We start from the raw sequence: 20,264 nt of genomic DNA, 5'->3' as shown, positions 1-20,264 counted from the left end.
TAGTGTATTGATGTCATTTACATAAGAAATTAGAGTTAACAAGATAAATCCTCTTTTTTTCTTTTCTGACAGATTGCTCTGTCACTTTTTAACTTCTAATTAAAAGAGTTCCCTGATTGGTTGACTGATTTCTTGAGTCTCTTTTTTTCCTTCCTTTGACAAGATATCTTGTATTGCCATGAATAGAATGATTTACCAATGAACCCAAATCCAGTATAGACCAGGGAAACCATAGCTAATCATCACCTAGTGAGGCTCGTTGTTCAATCCAATCTGTTGAAATAGCTAAATACCTTGGGCATCATGAGTAGACGTCAAAGCAAATTATAGAATGAGCTTGACCACTTACTTATAGCCAATAATAAAAGAGCTGGTAGTTATCTGATTGCCCTGTTTTCAGTAGAGCCTGTCTATCCATCTCCGATATTAGCTGAGCTGCTTTACTTTTGGCTCAGAAAGTGTGAGGGGGAGTCTGACTAATGTAGGTTGGCCTGAATGGAGAATGCCAATGAGATTATTTTCTCTTTCTGACTCAGATCTGCTGGCTGTACCCCCAGACCTCACGTCAGCTGCAGCCATGTACAGAGGACCTGTCTATGCCCTGCATGACGTCTCAGACAAAATCCCAATGACCAACTCTCCAATTCTGGATCCACTGCCCAACCTGAAAATCAAAGTGTACAACACCTCAGGTGCTGTCACCCCCCAAGATGACCTCTCTGAGTTTACGTCCAAGCTGTCCCCTCAGATGACCCAGTCATTGTTGGAGAATGAAGCCCTCAGCCTGAAGAACCAGAGTCTAGCAAGGCAGACTGATCCATCCTGTACCGCATTTGGCAGCTTCAACTCGCTGGGAGGTCACCTTATTGTTCCCAATTCAGGTAATTCCTAGAGGTTTAAATTGCAAAGAGGCAGCTTGAAACATATTTTTCCATACCAAAATCTTTTTTGTTCGTGGGATGTTTTCATTAGGCCTGAAATGTTAAATGTGACCTATCCAGCCCAAATCTACTTTCAATGTAAACAGAACATTACTTCAGACAAATCAGCAAAACCATTTCTCTTCTTCCAACCAATTCTGAAAACACTTCCCCTAGAAATTTTATACTCACAACTTTCTGCTGAGGTGTAATTTAGAACCATCATTGACCTCCTTTTTACCAGAACTTCAGAAGGCAACATCAAGCCACAAGTCCTAATGTTGTCATTATACTTTAAAAGGACAAACTAATTATTAAATATATCATTTGGTTAAGTTCCAATTTACTACATGAAACAATACTACAGAAAACAAATTTTTTGATCATCAGAGGTATCATAATAGACATCAAGTCTTCATTTATTAATCTAACTTGATCACACAGTCTTTCACCTCACAGTATTGATAGTGTACACTGTACTCACTCCTACCTCTGATATTTGTATCCAGAATCACCAGATTCATCAGGTGTGCTTTTGTACTATTACTTGGTTTCAGTTTATTATGTAGTTTCTCTGTATCTAGACAATAAGCCTCATAAAGGTCTTTCATGGTGAATGAAAGTTAATGCCTGATACTGTTGGATTAAAAATCGATATTCATTAATCAATATTAGTAATGAGCTTGGAACCATGGGTCATAAAAGGGTTAATGGCTCCCTCTCTAAATCTATCTAATTCTTTTGGACAAGGCTGTGAGTATTTTGTAAATACAGTAATAACTAAAATGTAAATACCTAAAGTGTTGTCACATTGAAAAAACATAATATGTGTATACTCAAGGAATATACAGACCAAAGAGTCTTCAGGCCTGAATATGAAATTTTATTTGATTCTTCCTGTCATTCACTCTTTCATTTCAATGCCTTGGCAACTTTTACCCTAAACCTTTAAAAGTATATTTTAACAAAATCAAAACATTTAATAAAATACCATTTTTTTTCACAGTTTACATAGCTGAGATCATGTATTATATAATGTTTTCCACCCTTTTCTCATTAATCCTCATGCTATTGCATGCTCTTTAAAATCATGATTTTAAATATCTTTATAACAGTCCATTATTGAATGAATCAAAACATACTTTAAGGTTCTTCCATTGTTTAAACATTACAATTGTTCTCAAAATAGTTCTTTTCCCTCTGATATGTATTGGATTCTGCCTTTTCTTCCCATTTCTACCTACCACTTTTTCATATGTGCATTATTTTAAAGGTCTCTTAAGTGGAAGGGAGTGAGCTAGCATGTTTTAAATTCTTCCTATGTATTAGGCAATGGTGATCAACATATGATATTTTATTTAATGGACAAACAATAGTTACCTATTACTTTATATTCATAATGCTGTTTCATCCCTATAACAAAGATTAAGGTATGTTTTATGTTTTCAATGAAAAAAATAAAAGCACTGAGGCTTGGTAGCCTCATGTGTGATCTTCCTGCTGTGTCCTCCACAAATCATTCTGTACGTTGACAGTCCACTTCCTACAACACCAGGGCTCTCACATTACTCTCCTTCTCAAGAGGTCTGTGGCTCAACATCTTCAACCAGTTACATGAAGGCCTACTACCTCTTAACTCTCCATTCTTTTTTCTTGAGACTTTCCAGTGTGGTCAGGCAAGTTTTCATATTGCCCCACGCTCATTTGGCATATTCCATTTCCTCGCTAATTAAATTATGAATTACTCAAAGACAGGAAGACTATCTTTTCCTTTTTGAAATTCACAGCAGTGCCAAACACTGTACTCACAAGGATGCTTCATAAATTTGTATGGAGCCGAAGGAAGCTGGATTTTAGGGGAATCAAATGATGGAGCCAAACATCTTTGGAGTGCTGTCCACACTGAATCACTCTTTGTGATGATGAGCAGTGGTGTGGGCCCCAGACCATCACCATGGGCATCACCTGGCAACTGGTTGAACTAAAAAATCTACCCCACACCCCATATCTCTGAATCAGAAACTCGGGGTAGGGACCAGTAATCTGTCGTTTAACAAGCTTTCCAGGTGGTTCTGACGTGAGTTCAAATTTGCAAGCCACTGCCACAGCAGACACAGTTAGCTGAGAACACAGCCCAATCTAATAGTTCTGCAAAAGGGCACCGATTAGCAACTAACTAGAAACACTTTGACCTGCTGTGACTAAACTAGGAGTTAGTGTTCACTTTCTAGAGTTATGTATAATAAAAGGTCTTCACCAATTCTTATACCATTGTGGAATTACATTGATGCTAACCGGATATTTAAAAAATACATGTTGTTTTTTTTTTATGTTGAAGTTGGCATTTCCCTGACTTTGAATCTTGTGGGGATTTTCAAAAAAATGGAAATGATGCATCATTACAGCTGTTTGAAATTTTGAGCAGTTGTTGGTTTTCCCCTTGTCTTGCAAGGAAAACAACAGTGGAACCATCTGTCTGTTCCTCAAATAAAACAAGAGTTTAAAAAGTTACATCATTCCTTTAAGTAATTCCATAAGAGTTCAGAGGGAGCCGTGGTAAGGAGGCCAATGAGGAAGGAAAATGGAGCAACTCGGAATATTTACAGGTCTTTAGAGAAAATGAAGCAGGCTTACGGCTGCACGGTCACAAAATCTCCTCATTCCCTTTTACGTACTGCAAAAGCTTTGATTCCTAGGCCTTATATGACTGCTTTTCTCTTTTGCTATTCAGGAGTCAGCTTGCTGATTCCCGCTGGGGCCATTCCCCAAGGGAGAGTCTACGAAATGTATGTGACTGTACACAGGAAAGAAACTATGAGGTAAATATGCTTTTTCTGGTGCATTGACTTTACCAATGTCTAACTTGGAGGAGAATTGTACAATAGACACAATAAACCCAACATATTTTTGTCTCAAGTGCCTTGCTTCTGGCATACATTTTTTTCCCCTTGACCTACAAAAGGTCAGGTTTTACTTCTCTTTGTCTTTGAGGCTCCAGACGCTTTTGCAGATCTTGAATATGGGTAGAAGGCTAGAGATCTTTTCCCAAGTGGACACGTTGCCATATTTCCTGGAAAAATGTCCAGAAATGTGATCCCTAGATTGTCCAGAGAGACAAGTGGGTAGACACAGAGACGTCGACTTCATGGGATCTGGCTCAGGAATCCAGCCTGTTCCCATTACAGAGTCAAAGGTCACAAAGGATTGGACAACTCCTCCAATCCCTACCACTCCCACTCAGCCTAGCCCTTAATTCTGACCCACGATTCTTCCTTTTGTGACTGTCTTCTAGCTTAAGTATTACTAATTTCCTTCTTATGTTTAACACTTATAAATTCCACATTAGGCTGTTCAGAATGGGTCTAGGATTGATTAAAACTAGATTGAATTAAAAGGTTTTGTTTAGAATGTTTCATAATCATAAAGAAGTTATTTTAAGTAAAAATAACAAGAGGCATTGAGAAGTCCTAAATTCAATTTTCAGTTTGGCCTCTAACAAATCGTATTGGGTATTTCTTGATTAGTTTCCATGTAAAATGCGTGTGTTAAATAGTGCTTTAGAAGCCTGATTAATGCTTCTGAAGTACACCAAGATCTTAAAATGAAAGATGTTGTTAAAATGGAGATCCTCATCATGTAATTATCATTGTTTTTCCCAAGGGGAAGAGCATCGGCTCCTCAGCCCTGAGCTCTGAATATAAAGCATGAGTGACAATGCAGAACTAGGTTATCATTATAACACATTATACCTTTTCTTTTCCCAGCTCTCATCCTCAGAAAAACGTCCATTTTTAGTCTTGTTCTTCACTAGCCGTAAAGCTTTTGTATTATGCTCTCAGTTGGAGATATTGGCATTTATAATTGGTGTGACCCAGAACATTTTTTTCCTCGGGTGGTGTACTTCCACCTACATAAATACTAGCCTGTCTAAGAAAATAATACAGTTCTTGAGCATTATTCATGCCTTAAATTTGAGCAACAGAAAAATCACTAAAAGGCTTGTATTTACCCACATCAAATATTCATTTTTTTCATTCCCAATGCAAAGCAACATTCACAGGCCCTCAAAGCTCCCTTCTTTTGCATCAGGAGAAAAGAAGATTAGCAAACTCCAAGATCTCTTTATTTTATTTTATTTTTCTTTCTCTCATCCAGAGTCAAGGTTAGCATTAAGCACATCTATCCATCAAGGCCTTTGTCAGCGTGGACATTTTGTTTAAATAGAAATAAGTATTGGCTTGTGCTTTATGGTGAGAAACAGTAAGATGCCTGAGCTCTCCTATTTTCCATCAGATTATCATTATCTGCAGCTGAAGATCAAGCCTTAAGGGGCTGCTGCAGGCACGGGCTGAAGCTGAAAGAGGTGTGCACTCATGTGCCTGCTCTCCCCATACTTTCCTTGGCAGCCGAACCAGGATAATTGTACATTTTAGATGAAAGAAAGAGAAAACAGAAAATTGATAAAGCTAGACACTTTTCTGCTTTTAGGGTTCTCTGCCTTTGACTATAATGAAACGGAAACTATAAATCACTCCTTGCTATGCCTACCATCTGAAGTTAGGTGCAGAGGGAATTACTCTGTTGAATTTGGTGTGCATAAAAGAAGTTCTGTTTATAAAAATGAAGCTAGGAAAACCTCAAGATCTCAAAAGAAAATATGCACTACAGACCATGAACCAAGAAACAAACACAGGAGGATAACAGTTTCAGATAAATGAGAAGTCTTCTCTTCACTAGTTTTCTGTTATGAACTAGATGCATTTTTATTGTAAAACACAATGGCAAGAATGTGCTTTAGGATATAGTCATAATACAAAGCATCCCTGCCCTTCATCCAGCAAACTCTTAATTTCATTTACTTCTCACTACGTTCTGCAAGCTGTGATGAGCTCCACTTTAAAGATGAAGAAACTGAGGCACAGGGGAATTGGGTTCCAAAGCCAAGGTTTCAGTTAGTACCTTAGCAAGGCAGAATTCAGACTCAGGCTTTTCTGATCACAAAGCACTTTCTGCTTCCTAATGTGCCATCCTCCTCCATTGCACCAATGCACAAACCAAACCTCTGCCTATGTATTACGGTGCATTTTTGGATACACTTTCTATTGCTCACTAAAGATCCTTTCTATCCACACATGATACAAGACAGAACTTCTTTGGAAGAAGACTCTGTGAGGACATCAGGAGCTGTGATGTTACTATGCATTCATAGGAAAATTCTGAGCATTTTTCTCCATTTTCCTTCTCTCTGATTCCTTTTATTGCATCCCAAACTGGGTATGTTTCCAGCTGGATGGTATCCAGCTGGTCATCTGCGGATGTGAATTGTCTGAAGGGAGGCGTGAACTTAATTACATGTGGCATAGTGAATGTGACAAGAGGGGTCTTATCATTGCTGAATATGCTCTAAGCGAAAGAAGTGCAGGCTGGCAGCTGAACAGCCTGAATGAGCCACAGAGATGAGACAAGCGGTCTCTGACCAAAGAGGGTGCAGAGCTGCAAGGCTGTGCTCAGGATTTCTATGACTCCTGCTTTACAGATCTCTGGAAAGGCGGCAAAGCCTTTGTTTTCCTGGTGGATACAATTTCCACAATTAATGCTGCTAACATGGGCCTTTTTGCCTTGTTTCTAGTAGCAGTTTGCACAAATGAACCCGACCTAGACTGAAATTTTGTTCTTTATTGATTCTTGTTGGAAAACAATTGGAATTGAAGATATGAAAGTTGATTTTCCCTTTTCTCTGCATTCTCTACTCACCTAGCAGTTTTATCAAAGGGTGAAGAAGTCAATTTAGAAATTGCAAATACAAAGGTAAATAGAACACCTTTTTTGTAAACCGCGGGGAGCCATGGAAAGTCTCTGAGCAGCTGAGTGACACAGGAATAGCAGCGCTTTTTAAAGATCGATCCGGTGACAGTGCATGGAATGCATCGGTGGAGGGAACAGAAGGACTCGCCCAGAAGGCTTGGTGCCTGGGTGGGCCCTGGCAGTAATGCAGGTGTGAGGAGAGAGGAGGAGGAGGAACCGGGCCGGAGGGTGAGCCAGGTCCCAGTCTGAGAGAATGGAGAGGGTATCGAGAGAATCTATTTCAGAAGAGAAAGTATTTCACAGCTGGCTAGAAGTGTTGCAAAGGAGGGGCAGAACACACAGAATAGATTCAAGAATCAAGCCTGGGGCACTGTGAGAATTGTGAGAAAGGTGAGAAGCAGCAGTGGCTCCAGGGGAGAGGACAGATTCCAGTTTGGATGCATTCAGTGTGAGTGGGGATGTGGATTCCTGCTACGGACGTGGAAGTGAAGTCATGGCAAGGAAGGAACCTCCAGCCGAGAAAATGCAGAAGCAGAAAGAACTGGGGAAAGAACTTTAAGAAATACTCCTGTGAAGGTTTGGGTGTGATGAGAGAAACTAGATAGAACATGTAAGGATAAGGCAAATGAAGAGTTTGCATCTAGCACAGTACTTTACATATTACTGTGTTAGGAGTAGTGGCTCCTCAATGAATATTTCCTAATGAAAGTACGAAGGTTTGTAAGGGTAGACAGACAAACCGTGGTATAAATAGGATCTCAAAAATCAAAGGTAAAGAGAGCTCCAAGATGGAGCCTCAACACGAGGTGTCATTAAAGTAAAAATGTAAAGGAAGAGGAAGAACAACAAAAAGATTATTAGATTTGTCAACTGTGGGACATTAGTGGTGTTCAGAACTTTTTTTTTTTAATTGGTGGAATCCCCTTAGCAATGGTTTAAGATGTGAGATAGTAGTGTGGCAACTGACACTATCATATATATCTATTAAATAATAAAGTAATGTGTGAGGATAAAGGTCCAAAATTCCCTATGTAGGTAATTGTATAGAGATAGATTTGCTTATCATGTTATTTTTTGGAACTTTGTAAAATAGTAGTTGACATTATTCTGTCTCAAGGAAACACAGTGATCTTTGTCCTTTTAGTAGAGTCCTTTCTCATTCATGAGCCTCAAGTTCCTCAGTTTGAAGGAAGAGCTATAAAAAGGCTAACAGTGGGAGTTAGTGAGTCCAGGTATATTGAAATCTTATCCTCATACTGTTCTTGACAATGTTCATTTATTGAAATCCTACTTAGAAAGAAATGCTTCAAGATAGTTTATGAAAACACTTCTCAATAAGAGAAATAAATTTAAATAAGTGGATAAAAAAGGTAAGAAAATGGGGAAAATAAAGTTATAAAAGATAAGATAAAGTAGGCGAGCAGTTAGAATATAAAATAGTTGGTGTAATTCCCAGCACATTTGCTAGTACCAGGTCGTGAATTTACTATTTCTAAGCCTTTCAAGAAGGGAATGTGTTAAGTTACAAGATCCGCATGTCCATGAGGAAAAAAATATGCTCAGAAGAAACTCAATTATTTTTCCTTTGGTTCCTCATAAAGAAGACATTTTGCTAATGCAGTGAACAGCATCCTTAAAAGAAAAACAGCAATGAGTTTCAAGGGCTGCTTCTATCAGTGTCCCTCAATGGAGGTAGATAAGCATAATGCTTATCAGTTCTGGCTTAATCCAGGGATAGATTTTGGCCTGTCTAGGGAAATGGTGGCACGCCCTTCGGAGTGGCTTTCATAAATATTATTTTTGCACAATTGAGCTTTTGATAGCAAGTGAGTTAGATATTCCCTGTCAGGTACCTAGAGTGCAAATATTTCAAGTTGCCAGTTATGTGTGAAGGCCTGTGCTTTAAAAGGCAGCTGAGCCTAGGGTGGGATTATCATCCTGAGGGACCAGATAAAAGACATGTCCATTACTAGAAGGCATCTCCTGTTCCCACAGAGGTGGATGGAGACAGATTCTTTCCTTGAGCCTGCTCTAGGAAACAGACAAGAATAGTTTCGCAAGGACTTAAACCCACTCTAAGCAACCCAAAATACAGCATCGTGTGAAAGAAATTAAATGATTTGTGTTTGAAACCTACCTAGCTTTGCATCCTTAGGCAAGTGTGTTAATGTCTGTAGATTTCAGTTTCCTCTTCTGGAAAAGAGGTAATAGACATACACTGCCATACAGGTGTACCATGAGCAGCAAATGCAATGGCTTATGTGAAAGTTTTGTAAATTATGCGCTCTTGATTAGAAGTTCTCCTCACTGATAATGACAAGCAAAGGATGAGAAAATATTTCTGACAGGAAACTGAAATTTCTCTCTGTGGGCTTTGTCCTAGAGGACTCAGCACCCATCCAGCATTTACTGGAATATTATCCTTGTTGGACTTGGGAAAACATTTAAAATTTTAATCATTGTTCTTTGCTGAAATTTCTACTTAATTGATGCTTCTGAAGCTAATTTTTGCTCTATGTTCATTTCCATATCATCTGCAATTAATATTTACAGACTGCTTGAATTGCTTAGAAAACACATGAGACATAGAGAAGTCCTTCTCTGCAAAAACAAGAATCTGAGATATTTTTATTTTCTGCTATTTTCTTCTATGTAACTTAATAGCTTCCTTTGTATAAAGGAAATGTGTTACACACTCTGACCTTAGTTTTCACATAGTTAAATCTTATCCTGCGTAACTCCTTACATATATGCTCAGATATTTGCAATTTCAATGCTATTTATGTCATCTTGAAAGCCTATAAGAGAATCTTATCATTATTTCTTCTTTGTTTTTCACTCCCTGTTAAGAATTCCACTTCACCACTTCCCTATTCATTACATTCTTGCACCTCACTGGGTTAATAAATTCTTTTGACACCTACTGCCCCTCCTTCCTCCCTCCTTCCCTTGCTATCCCTCCTCCAAGAATGGTGCCCATCAATATTGCATGCCAGGGGTGTACTTGGAGAGTACAGGTCTGACAGCTCCCCAGCCCAGCAGGGAGCCTTCTCCCTTCTGTTCCAAGTCAGTGATGAGAAGGACCCCTCCTCCTTCCTGCCTCAAGCACCGGCTGCTAACACCAGACTGAGAGATAGATGTCTCCAATCCCCAACTATATTGCAAAGACCACTTGAAATACATTCCACTCTAGTCTCCTTCCTTAAAAGTTTAATGTTCACTTCTCAAGGTACACTTGTAACTAGAAGGTAAGAGTTGTGCTCAGAAAAATGCAATCATTGGTTTTTTCCCCCTCCAGGAGAGGAAAAAATAGAATTAAGCAATAATAAAGTCACTCCTTAAGGCAGATAGTATAGTATTAACTATGACACGGTGAAAGCAGAACTTGACTTGTGTTCTAAGAGAATGAATTTCAGACTGGAAGAAGGACAAATTGGGTTAAGAGAAAATGAAAACCAAGGTGGTAATGGGGATAGTAATGAGGTCTCAAGTTGCTCCCAATAACCTTATAGTTCCAAATTTAAGTACATTCCCAAGTACCTAAATAACTTTAGCTATAATGGAGGAAAGGGTATTGTTATTTAAAGAGAACGGAAATGCTATTAAAAGACTAAAAGTAGGTAAAATTTGTGTTGGTTTTCTAAATAGGAAGAAAGAAAAGCCATAGGTTGGTGAGATCCTGGTGCAATTTTAGAATAAGTGAGGAAGCAGTGATAGCCAAGAGTTATTAAGGGGAACATATACCAAATTTTAATTGTGTTCTTAGAACTAATAGTCAACTGTGGAAGCTCTAAGATACAAACTTACTTGTGAGCTACCAAGTTAGCTGCTACAGTTTTATGCGTGCTGATAAAACACACAAGACTTGTGGATCAAAGACAACAGACAGCTTTTTACCCACAGCGATAGCATTATACAGAGTACCATCATTTTTGTGCCAATTTTGTGAGCCCCATTTTAGAAATGGTGATGCAAAAATGTTCAGATGAAGTCTACACACTCAATGGTTGCATTCCAGAAAAGGATCTATGAGCTCAGGGAACCTGAGTCTTTTATAATGAGGAGTAGACATGCCTGCCATTTGCTCCAGAAGTAGACATTGTCTTTATCTTTCAAGGTAATTGCTATACAAACACCCATGCATAAACATGAGAAATCCATGGATAATTGTCTTCCAACAATATTAACAATAATAACAACTGCTACCATTCATTGAGTGTTCAACCAGGGTACCCATAGATAAAAGCTAACTTCTGGAATATGTAATAAATAATACATAAACCATAGACAAAAACTAGAGAAAAATCCATTTCAAGTGACCATTGCAATTATAAAGGAATTTGATGTGTCCCTTGTCATATATATGTGAATGCCATCAAAAGATGTGAACAAAACAATGTCCATTTTAATGGGTTTATATTTGGTGGAACTAAATAGCTCAAAGTATTGATATCAGACTGGAAAGAGGTTCCAAATGGTATCCTTGAAAAGGTCTCTGCCCTTGCCCTATTCTTGTGTTGCAAAGTTATCAATGGTTAGAATGAGAACATAAATGGCAAGCATATCAGAATTAGGGAGGAGAAAAGACCAGAAGAGATAGCCAATGTTTGGAGGAAAGATAGAGCATGAAGAAATAGATGACCCAAAATTTACCTTGAAACTATTAAGTTCAAATGAAAAGCTAAATATAAATTTCTGTACATAGGTTTAAAAGCCATCATTACAATCATGGAACCAGACTTAGCCTAAGAGCCTTTCATGTTAGGAATACTTAGAGTGGTTAGTTTAACAAATTTCTTAACTTCCTTGGAGCTTCACTGCTTCATTTTATAAAGGAAATGCTTAACCATACTATCTCTATCTTCCCATGTAACTGGAGCCTGCTAAATAATAGTTGTAAGTAATTCCTTGATTGGGAATAATCAACAGCAACAATTTTGTGAGGCATGAATATAAACACAGATGGCAAATCAAAGAAAATACTCTCTCATACTATTTGAGTGTTGAGTTCAAGATGCCACCACTTTAACGAGGACCTGGAAAACAATGACAAGCATCCATATGAAAATGAAGATAGAAACCCAAGGAGAGATCTGGAAACCATGCTATTCCAGCTGAGGGTGGAAACATTGAAGTTGTTTGGTCTGTAATAAAGACTGTAGAGACATCATAATGATCTCCAAATACATGAAACAGTGTAGCATCAAAAGCAAATCAAGGATACATACAGAGAAATTTCAGGAAGTCAGGTTGTGCTCATTCTAAGTAAGAATATTTTGTAAATTTGAGTTTATAGTAAACAAGGTGACCTTTTAGCAGTAATGGAACAATTCTGGATGTGTCTATAGCACTAACTATATGTCAGCCATGTTTTAGAGGGGTTCTGGCTGGATGGAAGGTGCTGCCAAATGACTTCCAAGGGCCCTTCTAAAATTCTGTGAGTCCATGATTTCAAAAGCTATGCTCTTCTGATTGAGTGAGTAGTTTGACTGTTGTCGTTGAGAGGGCATTTATTTTCATCTCAGCACTAACTAGCACTTAGTTGTGAGACTTGGGGCAATCCACTCAACGCCTTTGGAACTATATCTTCACAAATTTACTGATAGGCTAGGTTAATTTATCCATTTGCTTGTTGATTACAGTCCTGTTAGGGAAAAGATTAAAGGCAATTTTTATATATAAGAATAAAGAATCTGCGAATTTTAGGTTCCTTCTGCCCAGATTCTCTGAGCATGAACTATACAAGAGATCTCATTTTAAGTTGCTGTATAAATACAGTTCTATATTATTTCTAGTCATATTTGAAAGAATGAATCTGCTGTACTAGCCTAAATTATTCCTGAAAGTCATTTGGACTAAGTTTAGTTCTAGAGTGTCCTCATTCTGAAATGATTTTTTAAAACTATTTTTCAAGTCAGGTCCTGAAACCACAAAAGTATTTAAAACCCTGTGAGACCAGTGGCAAGAATTATCAGAAAATCTGCTTATGTAACTTCATAGGGACTCTGTTCATTCTCATTCCATCTTGAAAGTGTCTGTACATAAATTTGGAGGAAGCTACCATAGAAAGACCAGTGTCGGAGGGAAGGGGATCAAAGAGATGCTGGCAAGTTTATTGTTATCATAAAGACTTCCAGTCCTGCAAGATCAAGGTCTTGGTATAGACAGCATTTAATTCTGTATCACCTATTTCCTCTCCCCAACCCCCCAGAAAAAAAAAAAAAAAAAAAAAAAGAATTCCAGGAGAAAACTACTTGACCTGTTTGCCTTCAGAACCCAAGTGCATAGTTCATGAATACAATGGAAATGTCACTGAAGCCATTCTCTGCTCTCCTCCTAGGCCACCCATGGATGACTCTCAGACACTTTTGACCCCTGTGGTGAGCTGTGGGCCCCCAGGAGCTCTGCTCACCCGCCCCGTCGTCCTTACTATGCATCACTGCGCAGACCCCAATACCGAGGACTGGAAAATACTGCTCAAGAACCAGGCAGCACAGGGACAGTGGGAGGTGAGCTGCTGTCGGGATAAAGATGCTATGCAAGAATAATCCATGCAGATAAGCAGGAGCAATTATGGGAGGCCTTTCATTTATAAAGCAAAACATGACTGGAATTTTAGCTCACCCTCAAAATGAGAGAGAAACAGGCAGGCAGACTAGTTCCTGAGTGTTATATCTTCTGATTGACAGGCACACAGAAAATGATGGTCACTCATTAGATAACTCATAGGAAAGGTGCACGTAAGAGTTGTAGACATGTTCCTTTTGGAATATAGATTATATATATGTCTATGTATATATATTGTGTATATGTGTGTATATATAATATATACATATATATGTATATGGGGTGGCTCATGCCTGTAATCCCAGCACTTTGGGAGGCCAATGCAGGCGGATCATGAGGTCAGGAGTTTGAGACCAGCCTGGCCAACATGGAGAAATCCCGTCTGTACTAAAAATAGAAAAATTAGCCGGGCGCAGTGGCATGTGCCTATAATCCCAGGTACTCGGGAGGCTGAGGCAGGAGAACCGCTTGAACCCGGGAGGCGGAGGTTGCAGTGAGCCGAGATCGCACCACTGCACTCCAGCCTGGGCAACAGAGTGAGATTCCATCTCAAAAAAAAAAAGTATATGTATATATACGTATATAATTTGCAGATCAGAAACATTGCAACTGGATCAGAAAATGTTAGGCACTTACTTGCAGACATGTACCTGGGATATAGTTCTTGTGAACTTAACCTTGGAAAACAGAAAGGGTGTGTCTCCAAAGCTCCACTAGAAGGAAGAAAATCTGCAGCATTCTGGCTGTCTGCAGCTGCTGTCATCAGAACTTCTTAAGGACAATGCTTTAAACAAGCCTAGTTCTTTATATTAGAACTCTCCACTTAGCACCTATATTTCAGTAATATGTTTATCCAAAAATACTCAATAATTTTAAAACTATACTATACATTTATACTTGTATAAAATGTAAAACATATAAAATAGGAAGTTATAATATGCAAAGTATATATTATATGCTTTGTGATTACTTATGATAATTTTTTAGGAAAAAATTCTTAGAAAAAATACACATGAAGATTCCAGCTCCTAATATTTTAAGAAAATATAGTATTAGATGTAGAAGAGTACCAGAGTATCCCTGGGATTCACTGGGATTTCCTTCCTATGGACATGTTCTACTCTTGACCATATCAGGGGATCACTGCTTGCCGAAGCGTACATAATAAATAAATAAATACACTTTATGTTGAGTTAGGACCAGATTTAACCAGATCTAATTTTCATTCTATTTAAGCTTTAAATGATGTATCTGAAAAACATCCCGTCTTAATCCGAAGTGATCCTAAATTATTTGCATGATTCTCTTCCTATTACCCTATCCATTTCTGGGTTTGAGTAGTTACAATAACAACGACATTAACAATAAACTGAGCAGATGAGGAAAGTAGAAGAGGACAGTCCTCATGAAAGCCCCCTTGTACTTGTGAGTGACTGGGACGTGGGCATCGTTACTCTTTGGCCATGTCTTCTAGGAAGCTTTCTGTACCATGTCACCACTAGGGGATACCGGAGGCTTTCCTTTGTCCTGGAGAAAGCAGCTGCTTTCCAGGTGTCCTTTTGGGACTGGAATAAACCTGGAGGTTCTGAGCTTCTCTCTTTTCCTTTTTAGGGGCTTCCTCTGGGGGCATAGGTTCAGTAGAAGAAATTATTTCACTGATGCTATTAAAACACAGCTCTTATTATAGCTCAGATCATGTTGCAAGGCCTAATAAATAATAACCTAGGTGGCAACCTTTCACATCTTTGTGTAGCCCTCTGAACTAAATGTATAACTAAGTGTTCATTCACTGTTTCAGCAAATGGTTGTGGGACACTCACCCTGAGCCAGGCCCACTGGAATACAGTGGGAAGCAAAGTTGACATGATTCCTGCCCCTGCAGAGAGACTGACTGACTCTTGTCTCTGACAGTGCAGAGACTGACTCATGCTCACGCGTGGATTTCTCCTGCCTGAAATTTTCTCTTAAATTCGAGTTAATTAAAAGTTGGAAGATTTCACATTAAAATCTGAACTTCCAGCCTGTCTTGGAACATGTGAGGCTTTGTCCATACTTGGCCTGCATTCCTGCTTAGCAACCGTAGGCCGAAGCCCAGCAGAGGCTGAGCTCTTTAGACAGGCATGCGCTCTGGTTCGCCACAGTCTCCATCATTCCTCCTTGTCTGTGGCCCTGCCTACTTCACATGCCTCTGTTACCTGGTTGCCCCAGGATGCATTCGGAATCCCAACCCTTGGTTTTTGCATCCCATACATGGTCTTTCAGCTGATATATTCTGTGGCCTGAACCATATAGATGAATCAAAACTTGGTTGAATTAGTAACTATTTTTTAAAATAAAAATCATCACTTCCATTTATTTTTATTTCTTGCTAAATGTTTTCAGTGTCTGAAAGAGTAGACTGTTTAATGACACATAAAAACCCATCTCTTTAGACTGAAAATTTCACTGACTTGTCTCCTTCAATTTAGCTTCCAGCTTTACTGCCAGCTGCTGCCTTTAGAATTTCCCTGAGCTCCTTCTTGTGAGCTCACACACCATCCCAGCCCACCCTGCCCTCATCCCAGCTCCCTGACACCAAGTACCATGTCCTTGGCCCCTGGTCATCTAGGACTTGGGACAGCTGCCTGCTTGGCCAATCCTCTGCTCAGCCATCAGTCGTCAGATGACGACTCAGGTACAACTGCTCACATGATCTAGGTTGAGTGTTTTCCGTTTAAACCTTTTTGCAGCAAAATCCTGCTTTCACATACACACACACACACAATATGAAATCCTAAATATATAAAACATGTTAAAAAGTTGTGGCTGGGCGTGGTGGCTCACACCTGTAATCCCAGCGCTTTGGGAGGCCAAGGCAAGTGGGTCGCTTGAGCTCAGGAGTTTGAGGCCAGCCTGGCAACATAGTGAAACCCCATCTCTATCAAAAAAAATTAGCCAGGTGTGGTTGCACACACCTGTGGTCCCAGCTACTTGGGAGGCTGAGGTTGGGGGATCACTTGGGCCTGGGGGACGGAGGTTGCAGTGGGCTGAGATCTTGCCACTGAACTCCAGCCTGGGCAGTAGAGTGAGACCCCTGTTTCAATTAATAAATTAAATAAATAAATAAATAAAAGAAGTATACTGACCCAACAACAAAAAAAAAAGTAACAGAGAAATGTATCTTACGTGTCATGGAATTTGTCAGGTCTTGCTTTTCTTAGAATCTGACAGCCAAGATTACTTAGAAAAAGCAGTGTATTTCTTTAGGAAGAAACTGTCAGGTGAGTTTTGAAAGAACATAGTAGAATTGCATATTAATATATTATTGCCCAGTTCCTTAATTTATCTAATTCTTTTCACACGTACAGATTTTTAGGGAAAATGTAGATTCTTAGAAGATCAAAAAATGCGAACTGAAAGACATCTAAATAAAGAATATTCTCAGTGTAAAGACAATGGTAGAAAGAGACAGAATGATGAAGTCAAGTAGACAGATTATAAACTCTGAGAGAGAAAAAAGACCAAGTAAAGGATAGGTCCTGCTCTACTCACCATTCACCACCATCCCTGGTGGCCGGCATGCATCCTGGATGACTTAGCCATGGCCCTTCCCTCTTGTCCCCCAGGATGTGGTGGTGGTCGGGGAGGAAAACTTCACCACCCCCTGCTACATTCAGCTGGATGCAGAGGCCTGCCACATCCTCACAGAGAACCTCAGCACCTACGCCCTGGTAGGACATTCCACCACCAAAGCGGCTGCGAAGCGCCTCAAGCTGGCCATCTTTGGGCCCCTGTGCTGCTCCTCGCTGGAGTACAGCATCCGAGTCTACTGTCTGGATGACACCCAGGATGCCCTGAAGGTAAGTGCCTCTCACCTAGCCTGCCCTCTTCACCTCCACCTGGAAGCCAAGGTTTTGCAAGGCTGTGCACACTTGGAGATGTGGCTGTGTGTGTGCACCCAAGTGTGTGGACACATGTGTTTGGCCCCAAAGGATGCACTTAAAAAAGATAGACATTTCTCTGAGGCCATGCTGATATATGAGCTGTTTACACTGATTCCTCCCAAGGGCTACTTTGTTTACCTTCCTTGATTTCTTTTAATGAAAAATTTAGAAGAATTTGGCAACGAGACCCGTGGATGGTAAATAATCTGCTTCCATGTTTATCTCAGCTGCGTTCTTCCTATAAAAGGAATTGGCATAATTGCTCACACTGTATGTTCCTCTGGTGTGCTGCTTCATTTATATGCTTTCCCATTCTTTTTATGAGGGCTGTGAGGGAGCGGGTTAGCATTTGACAACAGCCTGCTGCTTTGCAGAATAAATGAGCTTAATTCCTGGTGTGATTATTGCCATTCATTTTATCCCATTCGAAGCTTTAAGGGATATAGTAAGTGCCTTTGAAGAACTTATGATATAGAAGGAGGAATAAAAGAAGTATGCCAAGGTTGAGGAGGTAAGTCAGAGGGTGAGAAATGCCACAGTGGCTGACATGCAAAGTGCTATATGGGAGCTCAGGAGATGGAGGCATCATTTCTTTGAGGAAATCTGAAAAGGAGCTAATATTTGATGATTGGCCCTAATGGAGGATTGGGTTTTGACCAGCAATAGTAGAGGGAAAAATACAAGATTTCTAGGTGGAGGGAACAGCGTGAATAAACACAGAAGCAAACAATAAATAAAGACCCTCGGCCGGGTATGGTGGCTCACGCCTGTAATCCTAGCACTTTGGGAGGCTAAGGCGGGTGGATCACGAGGTCAGGAGATCAAGACCATCCTGGCTAACACGGTGAAACCCCGTCTCTACTAAAAATACAAAATACTTAGCCGGGCATGATGGCAGGCATCTGTAGTCCCAGCTACTCAGGAGGCTGAGGCAGGAGAATGGCGTGAACCGGGGAGGCAGAGGTTGCAGTGAGCTGAAATCGCCTCACTGCATTCCAGCCTAGGCGACAGAGTGAAACTCTGTTTAAAAAAAAAAAAAGAAGACTCTCTGCAGGCATATTATTTCTGGTAAGCCTAGAATAATAGATAGGAATTTTGTCTAGATGGACCTTTACGGCCAGAGAGAGGAGTTGAGATTCAGTTATTGAGTTAATGGAGATTGGAGAGGTTTAAACAGAAAAAGGGCATGATTGAAAATACATATTAGAAATATCAGCCTGACTTCAGTGAAAAGGTGAGTCAAAGTATGCAGGAATGTGTGATGGAGCTGAATGATGACAGGGGAGTGAGATGGAGAGAACAAGCCTAAAAAGTCCTGTTCAAGTGGCCTTTTGAGAATCCCATGACGAGTGCTCAATGAATGGGGCAGAAGGTCAAGTTCCTGCCTCTAAGTCATAGAAGCAAACTCAGGGGTCAGGAGGCCTTGGGGTGTAGAGATTGTGCCTGTCTTAGACAGTTTGGGTAGCTCTGAAAAACTACCACGGACTGGGTGGCTTAAACAACAAACATTTATTTCTCACAGTTCCAACCCAGACTTCCAGTGTGGAGGCTGAAAATCTGAGATCAAGGTGCCAGCATGGGTGGGCTCTGATGAGGAACTGCTGACATTTTGCTGTGTCCTCACGTGGTGGAGAGCTGGGGAGAGAGCTCTCTGGGATCTCTTACAAGGCTACTAATCCCATTCCTAAGGGCACCACCTTTATGACCTAATCACCTCCCAAAGGCCTCACCTCCTAATAGTATCACACTGGGGGGTTAGGATTACAACAGATGAATTTGGGGGGGACACAGATATCACTCCATAACAGTGACAGTGCCTTTTCTTTTGGAATACTGAATTAGAGATATAAAAGATGCCCAAGGCACAGTTAGAAATACGGATATGGTTCTCTGAACAGAGAGCAGATTTTGAAACAGAGATTCAGAAACCAACTACATTATGTTGATAATTGTTATCCACAGTGGTCAGGAAGAATATCAAGAGAGAGTAGAAGGAGAAGATAATCATAAAAATAATCAACACGACCGAGAGCTTCTATATGTTTGGCAAAATTCTAAATATTTTATATTAACTCATTTAATCTTCATTTTATCTATAAGGCACCATTATCTCCACTTTATAGATGTATCATCCAAGGCACAGAAAGTTTAAGTAAGTTGCCCTAGGTCACATAGCTGTTAAGTGGAGAAAGCAGGCTTCATGCCCAGCTGCCCCTAAACAAAGTTGCTTGAAGACCTATACCCTAGAGCCTGGGGACCAGGGAAAGCCCTGGCTTTGCAAGGGAGGAGGAAGGGCAGCCAGCAAAGGAGCTAAAGAAGGATAAGCAGCCAGATTAGGAATAGAAATGGAAGAAAAATGAATCAAGGAAGCCAAGGAAAGAAAGTTTTTCTGAATATCAGGATATTTCCATCTGGAGCTTCCGTTCAGAGAGTAGTACTTGGTTATGAACACTGAGTGTTCCAGGATAAGTCCACTGGGAAGCAGGCTCCAGGGGAAAAGACTGTAGAGGGCACGAGTGGAAACAGGAAGGTGAGCTAGAAGCCTGTTGCCATCATCTGTTCACCATGGTAGATTTGACCAGCATGGTCTTGGGGAAGGGATGAGACCTCTTGGGTCAGTGCATATAATTTTGATAGTCAAGCCAGTAAGATTTTCTGATGTCGAATAAAAGTTGTGAACACACAGCTCTAATGTAAAGCTTAAGGTTATTTCTTTTATATTCCTTGCAAATGTGATACATCCAAAGCACTGTCAGGATAGGGATCATGCTGGGTTTGAATTAGGGAAAATGGTATCTGTAGGGGAGCCATGGGGTCTGATTAAGGCAAATCTTTTCAACAGTTCCAAGAAAATCATTGCAAAAGCGTACCATAGAAGACCTACATCATATTTGAAGTGTTTGATTTACATATTTTATATTCACACACATAGTTCTCTCCTCAGCCACCTTGTTTTCCCAATAAACACACACAAATACATGCAAAAATAGAATATTTTATAAAAATAATTCTGATTATTATAATTAGTGAACCCAAGACGCAAATGGTC

General features: G+C 39.9%; 1 protein-coding gene across 2 annotated transcripts in view; it reads left to right on the top strand.

The window, feature by feature from the left end:
• The window catches only part of UNC5C (unc-5 netrin receptor C), a 393,784-nt gene that overhangs the window by 335,099 nt on the left and 38,421 nt on the right, over positions 1-20,264 (top strand). For both annotated transcript variants that reach the window (XM_009448053.5, XM_526636.9), the window contains 4 exons: positions 537-881; positions 3,652-3,739; positions 13,066-13,234; positions 16,898-17,131. In XM_009448053.5, the coding sequence (XP_009446328.2) occupies positions 537-881; positions 3,652-3,739; positions 13,066-13,234; positions 16,898-17,131 (836 nt within the window). The remainder of the gene's footprint in view (positions 1-536; positions 882-3,651; positions 3,740-13,065; positions 13,235-16,897; positions 17,132-20,264) is intronic.

This window comes from Pan troglodytes, chromosome 3 (genome assembly GCF_028858775.2).
Source record: "Pan troglodytes isolate AG18354 chromosome 3, NHGRI_mPanTro3-v2.0_pri, whole genome shotgun sequence".
Classification (NCBI taxonomy): domain Eukaryota; kingdom Metazoa; phylum Chordata; class Mammalia; order Primates; family Hominidae; genus Pan; species Pan troglodytes.
Note: the sequence above shows the minus strand (reverse complement) of the source record. Positions and strands in the feature narration are given on the sequence as shown.